This window comes from Anomalospiza imberbis, chromosome 3 (genome assembly GCF_031753505.1).
Source record: "Anomalospiza imberbis isolate Cuckoo-Finch-1a 21T00152 chromosome 3, ASM3175350v1, whole genome shotgun sequence".
In the NCBI taxonomy this organism is placed as follows: Eukaryota; Metazoa; Chordata; class Aves; order Passeriformes; family Viduidae; genus Anomalospiza; species Anomalospiza imberbis.
This window is the reverse complement of record NC_089683.1, coordinates 61,916,387-61,931,415: the sequence shown is the minus strand read 5'-3', so window position 1 is coordinate 61,931,415 and position 15,029 is coordinate 61,916,387. Positions and strand designations below refer to the sequence as shown.

The 15,029-nt window shown below is 39.6% G+C and overlaps 1 protein-coding gene across 2 annotated transcripts in view; it reads right to left on the bottom strand.

Moving 5' to 3' along the window:
* The window catches only part of PLAGL1 (PLAG1 like zinc finger 1), a 44,755-nt gene that overhangs the window by 26,392 nt on the left and 3,334 nt on the right, over positions 1 to 15,029 (bottom strand). Inside the window, exons 1-2 of one of the 2 annotated variants that reach the window (XM_068184717.1) lie at positions 13,124 to 13,360; positions 729 to 771 (exon numbers count right to left, since the gene is read on the bottom strand). In XM_068184717.1, coding sequence (XP_068040818.1) covers positions 729 to 747 — 19 coding nt within the window. In that variant the 5' untranslated portion in view covers positions 748 to 771; positions 13,124 to 13,360. Of the gene's footprint in view, positions 1 to 728; positions 772 to 13,123; positions 13,361 to 15,029 lie in introns of those variants that run through there. The other variant, XM_068184716.1, reaches the window with a different exon arrangement.

The window sequence follows — 15,029 nt, the reverse complement described above, 5'->3', positions numbered from 1 at the left end:
GAAGTACTGAAGAATGATAAAATGTGTTTCTGAAATTTCCCTCTCTTATATTGCACAGTGTGCAGCTGGGCAGCCCTTGGAGGCAATAATAAAAAAAGGCAGCTGAGGCACTGGAGGGACTCCAAAAGAAAGCATGTAGATCAGATCAATAAGCAGAGAAAAATGTGCTTAATGCTTCAGATAACTTAAGTTGGAGTGAGAGAGTGCAAGTATCTGGGAAATGTGAGCAACAACCTTCCGTGGTAGTTATGACAGCAAAGCATAAGGATGTAGCACTTGTCTGTTAAGAAGAAGGACAAATAATAGTGATAAGGCAGGAGATTTGGATGTGTCTGGGATAATGATGCCTTGGAAGCACAGGAGTTAAATTCACAAAATTTCTAAAAAACCTCAAGCACATCACCCTGTAGTAATCTGGGATGGTATTTGTGCCAAAGATAGATAAAACATTTTAGACAGAATTGCAATTTTAAATCTCAATGAACCAGTCTGTTCTTATACTTGGGCCAGATTTTTACAATTTTACTCACATTAAGTCATGCTTTACTCCAAGAATAATCCCGTTGATTATAATGGCAATATTGTTTCACAGATGTCCCAGAGGAAACGCAAATGTAAAAGCAGACTTTATACTTCAGATAAAAGACATCAATCACGAGTACATCTGGGAATCCGATAAAAACATATGGTACAAAAAAATCACTGTGGTATGATGGAAATGTACTTACAGAGCAGGTCTGTGGACATGTTTACAGATCAGGCAAAAGAAACCTACACAAAATAAATGAAAAAAGAATTATCAGTTTTCTGAACTAGGACTATTCATGTTTATATCTCATGCTAATAATCATATGCATAGTCTCTTAGTTCTTTAGGAAATAAGGATAACACATCTAGAGAAATCTAAAAAGAAAGAACTTCATTTTGTAGAGGAAAAGAAATACTGATTCCGCTTCATTTCACAATGTAAACTGACAATATTAATATTGTCAGTTTATTGTCATTATTATTGCTATTATTGTCATTAATATTAACAATATTAATGCAATGCATTTTAATTAAGACCAGTTCACTGTATTCCACATCTTCATTAACTTTTATTATTATGTATTTTCCAGCTTTCAATTACAACAGAATTTTCAAGTATCATGTATTTTACCCCACTGCATGCTGTTCTGTGCTTAAGCCTGATATTTCTAACAGTCCTGGCCCTCGCAGAGTCAAAAAAAATATTAACCAACTATAGGGCAAGACATGTTATCTGGTCTCTTGAAGGACTTCTGGAGACTTTTGGTTTTCTGCTGAATTCATTCATCTTGTTCCCTTCTCATTCATCTGCTGGTTTTTGACCTAAATTTTACTATAAGCATATAGGAGCAGAAGCTGAGTTTTCTGTAGCTGTCTTAGCAATCCCCAACACATGGGTATCCCAATGACTGAATAAGGCTACGTGGAGCTACAGAAATAATAATGTGTGTATTAGTATGGGGACACACAAATAACAGTACAAATCACATCAGTATGCCATTTTATGCCGTGTATAAATCAGGCAGCGTTTAAGCCAGTGGTGTGTGTGTATGAATTAGGGTGAATGAAAGATGTTCAGTAAGGCCAAGTGCTGGGTCCTGCCCTTGGGTCACACCTCCATGTAGTGCTACAGGCTGGGGAAGAGTGGCTGGAAAGTGGCCTGGCAGAAAAGGACCAGAGGGTGCTGGTCAACAGCAGCTGAGCCTGAGCCAGCTGTGCCCAGGTGGCCAAGAAGGCCAATGGCATCCTGGCCTGGATCAGCAATAGTGTGGCCAGCAGGACCAGGACAGGGATTGTCCCCCTGCACTCGGCACTGGTGAGGCTGCACCGCAAATCCTGTGGTCAGTTTTGGGCCCATCACTACAAGAAAGACATTGAGGGGCTGGAGTGAGTTCAGGGGCAACAGAACTGGTGAAGAGTCTGGAGCACAAAGCTTATGTGGAGCAGCTGAGGGAATTGGCTTTGTTTAGCCTGGAGAAAAGGAAGCTCAGGGGGACCTTATGACTCTCTACAACATCTGAAAGGAGGTTGTAGCCAGGTGGGATGAGTCTCTTCTCCCAAGTAACAAGGGACAGGACAAGAGGAAATGGCCTCAAGGACAAGAGGAAATGGCCTCAAGATGTGCCAGGAGAGGTTTAGGCTGGAAACAAAAAAAGTCTTCATCAAAAGAGTTGTCAAGCACAGGCACAGGCTGCCATGGGAAGTGTCCTCATTCCTGTAGATATTTTAAAAACATGTAGACATGGTCCTTAGAGAGATGGCAGTGCTGGGTTAAATTGCTGGACCGATGATCTGAAGGGTCTTTTCCAGCCTAAATTATTCTATGATTCTATGAAAACTTGACTCTTATGAAGACAACAGTATTTTGTTGCTGACTGAAATAGGTCCAAAAAAATCTTCATTTTAAAATATACAATGATAGTTAGTAAGATACTTCCAAATTAACTGGGGCTGGTTGCAAGAACTGAGTTGTGCTGAGAGAAAGCAGAAGTAAAGGGGCCCACATGATAGAGGGACATCAGTGAGTCCTCTTTCCAGATAAAACAGGCATGCTGACAGCAGGCTTCCTAAGCAGCAAGTGTCCTAGTCTGATTTCCATCATCCAGAAAACACTTTATTTCTGAAAAAAATCTGCTCTGCAGTTTGACGCCATTCTGGCTGAGAGCAAGACTCTTGTCTGTGGTGTTAATTTCTAAAAATATAGCCCTTCCAGAGGGAACAGTGGACTTTAATGGCATCCATATGTGACTGTACACGCACCAGCCTTTGTCATCCCCAGAAACAGCAGGCTACATGTTACCACTGTCAAAGCAGTGCCATCAACTAATAGAGATTTCATTTCGCTCACTGAATAACTAGATTTGTGATAAAATGATTTTATTGTGTTGGCATTCAATCTGCAGGGCAATTATCTGCTAAACCACCACAACACAAGCTCTTCCCTCCCATATGGTTTGAGTCATTAGTATACCTTCATTGTCACACATCTGGTCTGCAGCACTGTCCTGTCATGAGGAAGTGCAGCCTCAGTCCATGCCCTCTCTGGCCCCTACATATCCTCCATCCAACCTTGTTAGTGACACTGTGGTCCATGAACATCCCAATTAAGTTTTGGTTGAGTTGTTCTGTGATGTCATTTTGGGGGTAAATCACCAGTGTTTTTCTCCACAGGCCACTGATGCCTGAGAAATTTTTCCCCCTGTACAATTCTCTGATGAAACAGTGTTAGCAACAGCAATCCCAAGTGCCCAAGTCCAGCCCTTGGGAAGGGCACAGAAACTACAGACCAAGAGGGAGCACCTCCATGAGGGCACCCCAGTCACTGCAACACAACCCACTCACAGGACAGAAGAACAGCAGGCACAAGGAACCACATCACCACAAATAACTGCTCCTCTTCCAACAGCCAGTTCAGACTTTATCTCTGACAGAGTGAGGATAAGTACAACAAAGCCTGACCTGTATTTGCAGGGGCAGGGGAGTTTAAATATAACTACAAGCTCCTTCATAAGCTATGCCAGCTCTTACCTGCAGTTATCCTCAACAGGGACTCAGAACTGCCTGTCATCCTAGCTGCACAAAACTATACCGTAAATCCCTCTCCTTCTTCAAGGGTTCGAGGGCACTGCTTGTGCAGTGTATTTCCCCCTGACCAAGGGGGTTCCAACACATGCAGAGCTGTGGCAGCCACAGATACTGTGCCAAGCAGGCACAGTGCCTGGCAGTTACTGGCCACATCAGCCACTTGTCCATCTAAACTCAGGTGGCTGGCCATGAACCACACTGATCTTTAGACAAAGGGTTGTAGGTATATTGGCCAAATTTGCTGTGCTGCCCACACAGTCAAAGTAAGTTGTTTACAGTTGCTCTTAAGTATCCTCCTTTCTCATCAAGTAATGGGCAGAAGAAGAAAAGAAGCTGAGTGAGGGATGTTTCCCATACATGAAAATTGCAGGCTAGAATAAGTGAGGCAAAGCCTAATGAGGTTTTTACAGGCTTTCAGGTATCATGAAAATAGCTTATTCATTTAGGTTGAGGAAGACTTGATGGGTTAAGTATAATCGATGGTTAACAATCAAGAGATAGCAAAGCAGTGATTACCGACACTTTGAATGATGAAAGTTCAATGCTTTGTGGTGGTGGAAAGTGATTTGCACCCATTAGAGGAAGTGGGGATGGGTTCTGCACTGCCTAGGAGGACATGTCACAGTGTATTTTGTATTTTCAGGATTTTAGGGATTGGGTTATTTTCAGCTGCTCCACCATTGCCAAAAATTCAGAGGTTATGCATTTTATGTTTTATAAGTGATTTTAGTGGGCACACTGTGGGCATGTATAACTCAGAATAGATACATATGATAGTGGTCCAGTCTCAGGGGACTGTCCCGAGATGTCCAGAGTCCACAGTGGGAAAGGCAATGCCTGTTACCTGCTCTGTTCTGGTGCAGAAGACATGGAAGTAATGAAAACAGACAGCAGTTTCCAAGTATGGTTCATGAGGAGGACCTACAATGAGGATCAAAGTCACTGCCACACCAGAGGAAAGATGACTTCCACAAGGACATGCACAGCAAGGAAAACTAGACTGCACAGGACCTATGGGGCTGTTCATGACACACGAGACATCCGTGAAGGCTGCCAGCAATGGCCTTGATAAATTCCTTGCTTATCAGTGGTTCACACTGGGAGGCAGCAAGAAGGGCAGCAAAGACTCCACCTTCTACAGCTGCTGCAGGTCACTGCAGAGTTCTAGGAGGACGACAAGGTTTTACCAAAAAGTATTTGTTTCCCTGGCCTTGAAGCTCATCTTTACCAGAGACAACAAACTCCATGGCGAGGGAAGCCAGGAAACTGCTGTGTGAGGGACCTTTGCAATGTCTGCAACGTAGGACTACAACTTGTTTGAGACAGCTGCCCTGCATGTAACACCCAAGGATTCTCACGTGGGTTCATGTGACAGAGCTCTTCCACTGACCTCTCTTTCAGAAGATGTACATCTATCTTCCCTGGCATCATACCACAGAAAGCCAAGGGAAAAGCAGGCCCAGATATGGGAAGTGTCATAAGTGGCAGCAACAGAAAAAGCTTTCACACTGTGATACCCTTGTGATACCCTGGTGATACTCTTGTGCTTGCAACACGATGCCATCAGTAGATAACAAGAGAACACACTGCCTGCAAAAGAGACCTATGCCATGCTGAGACCAAGATCTGGATCAGAGCCTCTGAATTATGAACCCACTGTGAGTTGAAACATGGCTGCTCTGAACCAGTCAGCTTCTGCCCCTCACCAAGTCCTCAGAGGTTATTACAGAATTCCTTACTTTGCTTTTCACAGAAAAAAAATGTCCAAAACCAATGACAACTGTCATTGGCACACAGACCACACTCTTTGTAGTGATCTGACATTATACAGCCCCCAAATGCACTTCAGTTTCATGCTGCCCACCAAAGAGGCACATTACTTAACCAGTCATCAAAAGACTAATCTCACTGTGTGAAGTCATGTATCCACCTTACTCATGCAACTGAAAAGGGACACTGCTATTCCTTGGATACTCAGAAGAATGCCCAGAACAATTCATTTATAGATTCACAAGAGCCTCATGTAAGTGATGTTGCTATCTAAGTACCTTTTATCATACTTTAACAAAGTAAAAGTAAAACACAAGTAAATGTATTTTTCAAGATATCTATGGTAAGTAATAGAGTTGCAGATGTCTAAAATACATAAGCAAAGATGTGACAGGAAAACCACACTTAACCTACTTACACTGAGATTAAATCAGGAAGGACTCTCTTTCTACCACCACAGAAATCAGTTGCTGGGGTTTAACTTTCAGCACACCTGATGACTCAGGTTGCAATCCCTCAGAAGAAACCACCTTCAGGAGATAAGGAATCTATCACACAGCGTCAGCATTCCACTAATGTTCCTACTTGTGTTCTTTTGGCTACTGCTAGTGCTTGCGCTGGGCTAACAACTGCTGACATAGTTTCTCTTATCCCAAATTCATGATCAAGAAAGAAATAATAATGATGTAGAAATTAATTAAGATTAACAGAGTACTAACATGAAAAAAATAATACGCACAGCCAAAATCTTCATCTAAAGAAACCCATAGAGATTTTCTAAAGTTTGTGTTAGTCCCACATGTACCTCCGTATCAGGATTTAGTGCATGCTAAGTACAACCCTTCAAATGTATGATTTGTTTGATCTAACTGATCAACAGTGATATTCTGTGCATTTTTAGTTTATCATAGGTAGAGTCCCTCGCTAGCAAAATAAATGAAATTACAAATCACTTTATTTATAATATAAAATAGTATAAGTTATACTTTTACAATTACTTGGGGGTTTTTTCAAGTCATGGTATTATTTTATAATTATAAAAGAGAAAACTGTTTTGCCATCATCTTTTTCTTTATGTACTGGATTCTGCATCTTTCCCTTGATTAAGCAAAAAAGCTTGTGCAGTACAACACATGAAAGCTTGTGTCCACAATCTAGAAATTTGTCTCACTAATATTGCAGAAGCTCCCTAAGTAAGTCTTATTTGTGAATGCAAAAAATAAGGAAAACACAATATTAAAAATGCAATGTCTTTCTCTTTTACAAAGGACTATGCAGAGGTAAAAGAACTGTACAAAATCTTAAGGCAGACTGTGAGTGGACAAAAGTCACGTCCTCAAGGATGTTTTCTCTAATGTATTTACTATAGACATTTTGTACACCTTCATGATAACGTTTTAAACTGTGTTTACAGACACACAGACACTATAGAAATACATAAGCTGGTCCTGCTCCAGGAGGAAACTTTATAACTATATACACATCTCCACAGATTAAATGCAGTAGTATGCAAGCAACTAAGAGCCCTGTCAGTTCCCAGTGACTTCAAGAGTCATCCTATTGAAAATTATTGGATCCCTTCGCTAATATTTCAGCAAAGCTATACCAAGCATTAAATTTGGATACACAAAAAAATCCTGCCTTAGCGTTCCCTCCACCAGCCAATCAATATTCTAACTTGGTTATGATCACCTCCACATGTAGCATCAGCAAATATGGTCCACATGCAGGCACCTAATCTATCCAAGTCTGTTTTCAGTTTAAAGCAAAAAAAAACTAATTTTCATTAGAAGTAAATACATCTTATATCCTGTGCCCTGATACCAGAAACACAAAGATGAACAAATCTCATTCCGTGTTTCAAAGCAAATTCTTTCTGTTCTGAAATATGGCACTCTCTCACCATATTTTCCAAGCCTGTATCACTTGACACTGATCTTTTTTGGTCAGCAAAAGACCTGCGGCAGACAAGGCACCAAACATAAGCCTTCACCCATCTTCAGTGCCCCGATAACAAGAAAAGCTATTATATAGATATTTTAAAAAGAGATAGTAACAAAAGGGAGACAAACTCCTAGGAAAAGATACCAAATGGCATCTCATGCCAGCCTGCCTTACTGAGGCTGCTCTTGTTTTTTGGCTTTGCAATGCACTCAGAATTTTGACTGCGATCCAGAAAAGCAATTCTGCATTTCCCATGTTTTCCCACCACTGACTTGCAGGGAACTATTTGTACACATGAAGACAAACCTACACTTCATATTTTGCTGGGTCAGGATCAAGGCACCAGTCATCTTCCTGGATCCTTATTTTCCTATGAGAATTGGATAAAATGAGCTAAAAAAAATAAATCTTGTAAGTGTGAGCTTTAGAAAGGCTCAAGACCCAGGAACATTCCTAAAATAATTTGCATTCCACAGCAGCAGGGCAAAACCATTTCCATTTCAATGAGCCCTTTGGAGACAACTCTGGTCTACTGGCTGAAACTCAGGACTGAACCCCAGCATAAAATAAACACCAAACCCAGTTGTACAAGGTCACGTGAAAAAGCACTTTTTCCTGTTCTCCCTCAATAACTTGGCTAAACTCTTTCATCACTTCAAGCCTGCATCCCAACACTTATTTCAAGAAGGGCACTGCCACTCCTCTGCTGGACAGACTGGTCAGCAGGAGATTTCCTGTCCCTTTCCTGCAATCATTCTCAAGCAGCTGTCCCCAAACAATCAACAAGTCTATGGCTTCAAAAAATGTTTGACAAAAACCTGGGGTTTAACACTCACTTCTTTCATAAATTTGATACAAATAACACGCACTAGCAGCTGAAAACTTTCCAAATGTGGTGAGCAAAACCCACAGTGGAGACAGACAAACAGACAAGTTCCCACACCATGCAACAGTCACTCCCGTGACCAATGCTGATATGCTTTTAGTCAGTACTTTGGCAATGTCAGTAAATTTCAGGAAATCATAAAAACAGATTTGTCATCTAGAAGCCAACACCTTACCTCACACATCTTGCTTAGATTATGGTAATCTAAAACCTCCCACCCTCAAAATGCTCGCAAACTTGCACATTATCTACAACATATACAGCCTAAGCACTATTGCAATAAGGTGATGCAATGTGTAATGTTGCTGCTATATTATAAAAACACATTCAAATTACTTGGTCAAATTTCACTTCTCAGTTTTGCTCACTGTCATACACTTTCAGCAGTTTTAAATTTCAATGCTGAGAAATGACTACTTCATCTAGGAACTTGTAAAAGTGAGGAAGTTTTACCTGAAAAAGGATTTTGGGTCAAGAATATTGGTATTTTCCGGTTATTTTAGATGCAAAGTGATCTTCACAGCGATTCCAAGGGGTTTAGCAGCTTACTCTCTTTAGTTGCTTCATAAAAGCTGGATGTCTCTATACCTAAATTATGTAGCAAAGCATAATTAATGATCTTCCACAAACAGCCTCGCTGTTTGTTAACAGCTTCTTGGCTAGTAGAAATGTTTTCTTTTTCCTCTCCACTCCCATAGGCCCCATACTTCAGAGATTTGCTTGAGCTGCCTGAAGTAGGTAATGATAACACAAGTACATCCTTGTAACTCTGAAGCATAAGCAAAGTTTTCACTAAGAACTTAATACTCAAGGCAGAGAGACAGCAGGAGCTGATTTGTTTTAATTAACGCTACAAGACTTATACTGGGGAACAGCTGCTTGTCACATTGCTCCATTTGTTTGCTACAACCTGCAAGCTCAGATTTCCTTTGGACAGCAGCTGGACCTGTCAATGGCAAACTCGGCAGCAATACCACCCACATCCTCTTCCTCCTCTTCACACACGTGGACTGGCTGGAGCGGGATACTGCATGGGAAATGCAAGCTACCACTTCATATGCTACAGAGGCAAGGGATAATTATTAGAACTAATTTACTGAAATTAGCCATCACATTAATTGTCAGGGACTGATTCTATTGGAACCAAACTGTAACTTGAGAAGTGATTTCTTATTGCCTTTTCTTAAAAGGTATGTTTGTTCTAGGGGTTATATTTTCATAGTAGTGCCTAGAATGCCTATAGTGCACAACTCCAATAATAACCAAATCCTCCAAATGGCTCATATATGCTTTAATAATGAAAGCTATACACGTTCCTAAATATTACTTGGCTGTTTCCTTAATTTTTCCTTTGGTTATCATGCCATTTAATGGCTCCAAAAATCTACAAATTGTGGCTCACAGATTATTGTTAAATAAAAGCAGATATAGATGCAACTATTCATATTCAGCCCAGTAACCTCTTTCTCAGATAAAAAAGAGATAAAATGTTGCTCCCCATTGTCAACTAAAGATTAATTGAACCTTTTGTTCTCCCATACTGACAGCTGGTCACACAGATTTATAACTGGACTCCTGCCTTTCTGAGGTCTGGACTGGAATTGCATGGTATACAGACCTGTTTGGGATTCTGGGCCCCTTCTTGTACATTACTCAAACAAGAAGCCAAAAAAATGTGGCATAACATACACAGTGTTCATGCTCGTTTAAAATTTCATCCTGCAGGGCAGTGTTGTTCTACTGTTCTGTCCAGCAAAACTGAAACTTGAATAAATTAAAGGAGACTGTCTCTTCTCTACATAAGGTTCTTTTTTTCAGTGAAAGAGAATGCAAAAAGAATTATGAAAACAGGATAACAAGGTCAATGATGTAGAGACCAAAGGTAAAGGAAAAGCCACTACCTTCAGAGAATGACAAAAACAACTTAAAAGTAAGTCACTGTTAATTCCCCTGTCAATACCAAATAAAGAGCTTGGAATATGGTGCACCACAGATTAATGAATGCCAAGTGCAGGCTGACATAAAATACACTTTGTATTTCAGCAGTTTGGCATTTTTATTGCAGTCACTTGTCTGTATGCCAATTTTTCAGAGACAGCTTTGGAACCTGATTAACTTCTCCATGTGCTTTAGCAACAGAAGAAAAGAACACCATTTCTTCATTTAAAAGTGATCTTGAAATAGAAAAGTTACAATAATTTAGAAAAAAACAAGCTAAGTGATCTCTAACCTTTTATTAAAATTCACCGAGAGGTCTTGTCTTCATTTCTTCACCAAGTTGCAGGACCTCTTCAACTCTGACTTTTGAAACATCCATTTAGTATGGTTCTGTGAGTTAATGAAAAGTAGCCTGAAACAACTCAGATGTTTGGCATTTGCACCACAATTTACCAGAAGGCTGGTTTAGTAATTTACAAAAACCTACATGAACATATTCTGTCAGAGGTTTATACAGCATGTGAGGTCTGCAAGTGGAAGAACTCAGGGTTATCTAAAAGTGCCCACTATCAAATACTTGGATGTCTTCTGTCAACAGCTACCAAAGTGTATTTTCCTTGTTGTATCATAATTCTAGTCTCCTACATCTACTACAATCTTAATAACAAACTAACATATTTCAAATAAATGGTTGCTAATGACTTGCTAACCATATTCACATTGGGAGAACCCATATAATTCAAGAGTCAGTGCTCTGCTGGGACAAGCAGGTCACACTCTCCACAATTATGCTGTCTTAAGTTGTTTGATAAACTTTGTGGATTCAACTTTGCATGAATATCCTTGTCAAAATGCATGATATTCAAATTAAAATTTACTGCAATTTCAGATTCTGGGACCCAAATATATTATTAAAAGTATGATAGCAACCATAACACCTCAGTAGATGTGCAACCATTTTTTGCTATCAGGATAGAATTTAATATTAAACATTATAACCTGACTATGGGTTTTTCTAAATTAGATGATTACTTAATAAGTTTATAAAGTCATCAGTGCAAATCACTGACCACAAAGGTAATTCAGAGACTTATACAGTTGAAAAAAGCAGTCAATTTGACAAGTAAAATTTTTCAAAATAATATATCCTGCTGATATTTTTACAAATCAAAAAAGGTCACTCATTCTACATTGTCTCAGCTATTTCATGAACTGCTTTTTTTGATTTGGGTAAAAATATCTGAAACAATCTCATTTATATTCTGTGTTTTCTATCAGTTTAAGAAGTCCATACTCATTTTGGTAATGTCTTATTTTAAAATTATTTTATAATGCTGAAATTTTTGATGTTGATAAAAGTGGTATGAAAAATTTAGCAAAAAATCTGGTAATTTTATTTTTGAAAGGACTGAGACCACAACCCCTTCTCTTTGATGACCTCTAACATCATAGTATACACTCTGTAATTCAGTATTTTATTTTTGTTAGAGGTCTAAAAATCTGTAAATATTTGGCTGTATAGGTCCTGAAGCCTGCAAAGACTTGAAGTGTTCTGATATTCAGGCATCAACACTGACAAATTGTTGAAACAATAAGAACAATTTAAAGGGAAAAAAATAATTTCAGGCCTTATCTTTTCTATTAGAGTAAGACAAAGGGTGGAAAGCAATTTAATCTCCCATTTATCCTTGTTTTGTTTTCTATCTTGTCAATCTCTCTGTTTTGGCCAGGGCAGCCTTTCTTCTTTTCATTCAATAAATGCTTAAAAATTAGTATGCATTTTTATTAGCCAGAACCCTCCACAGACTCAGTGAAAAATCTGTATAGCAAATTCAATGATTAAAAAGGGAGACAATTCCTTCTATCAATTACACTAGGAGTATTTCAGAGAGAAGAACAGCATGTAAATGTGCACAAGTCAAGTAAAGATGATTTCCAAGTGTGAAAATTATTCTTGTCCCTGGCAGCTGCTATGTGAGAAGTAATAAGGTCCAGAAGCCTTGCCGGGTACAACCAGTGACAAGAATATCATTACAATCCATCTGCAACTCCCAAGAGACGCAAAATGCCTCGCCAATCTTTTGTTCTAAGCAAAACTAGAAATCCAAACATGTTTCCAAGCCAGGACATAGTGAGTGTCATCACATGAACACTTCCCTGACCCCCTCAAATGGTTTTGAATAAGGGCAAGCTGAGAATATCTTTCAGAACTACAGAATTTTGGTATCACAGATTTTATAGTAAATGTGTTTGCTTTGCCTGCATACTTACTTGCTTTGTGAAGAAAGGAGTGTTAGATTTGTAAAAACAAGTGAGTCATGAACAAGTCAAAATATTTCCAGTAAACTTATTTTTGCCTGAATACCCTGAGTTAACTGAAACCAAAACATTTTACAGACTTGTATCAGTTTCACTGGCTTGTGATGATTCGGTGCTCCAGGCTGTGCTACATTTTGCTGAAATTGTTAGTTACAGAATCACAGAATCAACTAGGTGAGAAAAGAGCTCTGATCATTGAGTGCAACATGACCAAACACCACCATGTCCACTAGACCATGGCACTTAAGTGCCACATCCAGCCTTTCATTAAACACCTCCAGGCACAGTGACTCCATCACCTCCCTTGGCAGCCCATGCCAATGTCTGATCACCTTTTCTGTGAGGAATTCCTTCCAAATGTCCAACCTAAAACTCTCATGGGCCAGCTTGAGACAATGTCCTCTTTGTTGCTGGTTGCCTAGGAGAAGAGACTAACCCCCACCGGGCTACAGCCTCCTCCTTTCAGGCAGCTGTAGAGAGTCAGGTCTCCTTTGAGCCTCCTTTTCTCCAGTCTAAACAACCCCAGCTCCCTCAGCTGCTCCCCATAAGACTTGTGCTCCAGACCCTTCACCAGCTTTGTTGCCCTTCTCTGAACAAGAGAAATTTAATTCAATTTCAGTTGGAGTCCAACAGCCTAACTGTGGAAATCCTCACCTGACACATTTTTTCTTATTTTCACTGGCACCCACCCCTGAGGACCAACACTGAGTGACCTCTTTGCAGTGCCTGGCACCACTGGGATGAGGAAGGGCCATCTGGCTGCCAGGTTTACAGGAAGCAAATGATGCATCTACTCAGGATACCTCATGTGCTAGTTTTCAAATTTCTCTTCCACTGAAAGAGGGAGGAGTGGTTTTGTTATAGCGCATTTGGACTCGTTCTGGCCAGCAGCTCTGGTCTTTTCTTGGATAAGCCCCGAGAATACAAAAAAAAAAAATAGTGTTTCAGCAGGCAAATCATCTGCTGCTCTTTCTTACTGTGAGAGGTATTAAGTCACTTGCCTAATTAATATGGGTGATTGCTGAGACACTTAAGTGCAGAAAACGATTCTGTTACATCTTCTTGGTTTGTCTTAATCACTTGAAAAGGATTTAATGTCTTTTCCTTACTAAATGATGCAAGTGAGCCATGACTCTCAGCACATAAAAAAGAAAAAAAGAGAAGCCAAAAAGCATCCTAGAACATGTAGGGAACATTTCAGGAGCATTACAAAGGTTGCCTCTGCACAGAAAGTTAAGCCGGTTGCTAAGACTAAATGAAAATTGAATTGAAATAGAACTTGTGATTACAAAACATATCTCTGGGGGTTTTGTACTTTAATCTACCAGCTTCTCTTTTGTTATGCCAATCAGTTATGTTTTCAGTAACTTCTTTCTCTTAGCTAATACTTTCCAGCATTTTACTACCTTCCCTCTGCCTTCTCCTTACTCCCTCTTTGCAGATCTTTGTTCAGCATCTCTACTTCCCTTCCTTTCAAACTCCTCTTGGTTCTCTGCATGCCATATCTGTGACAATGACTCTGGAGATAATTCCACCTGGAAAATAAGTAATATCTACCTCTTTGGGGACAAAATAAGCATTGAACTACTTTTGTTATGTCTTTAATATGTGCTTCACTGGTCCTTCCACCACTTATTATTGCAGGACAATATAATGATTAGACACTTGGTGTCTTCTTTGGGCATCAACCTGTCAAGGTACTGGCGAAATAGAATTCTATTGCTATATAAAAAACTTGTTTGTTGCTGAGTTTTACAGCACTTTTATTGTAATCTTTAAAAAAGCCATACTGAATCTAAAGTTACTTATTTCTGCAGGACAGGACAAACCAAAGCTGTCCATCACATTTTACAGCTGCAGTAATTGAAATAACATTCTAGCTAAAGTACACCATCAAAATTGCAGTGACAGTTTATGACCAAAAGAATCACATGGGACTCTTGCTGTTGTGGTTCTCTCTGAAAGACATGTGTCACTCATGCAGAAGACATCCTTGCTTCTCCTCAAGAGTCCCTCAACACCATTAACAGCAACAGAAACCTGGAAACAAGAGAGTGAGTGGAAGAGCAAAGTTTAATATTGCTCAATGCACTACATTTGCTTGGTGTTGTGCATGTTAGCACAGGTTAGATACTGCTACACTAATATTTTCCTAAGTGCTTTCCTGAGCTATATTTTTCTATCCCAAGTTGCTTGTGAAACAGCTTCTAAAATAGTGCTCTAGGTGCAAGACACAGAAAGATAAAAGCAGATCTACTCTGTCCTCCAAGACAGAACTAGTTTACAAAGGCATCCTTGATCCTTATTTAGCACCGAAACTCATGCCTTTTTACAAAAGATCAATCAGTACAAGCAGAAAAAGCAAGAAAAAAGAGGAAATATGAGAAACATAGAGACAGTAAAGTCCATTGGAAATAGCTGTTGCTTCTGGATTGTCATGTCAGAGACATCTGGAACCCAAAACACTCTTTCACAGCAAATTGCAAATAGCCCATATACAGAAGAATGCATTGGAACATAAAGATAAATCAGAAAAAAACCCCAAAATTAGAAGCAAATA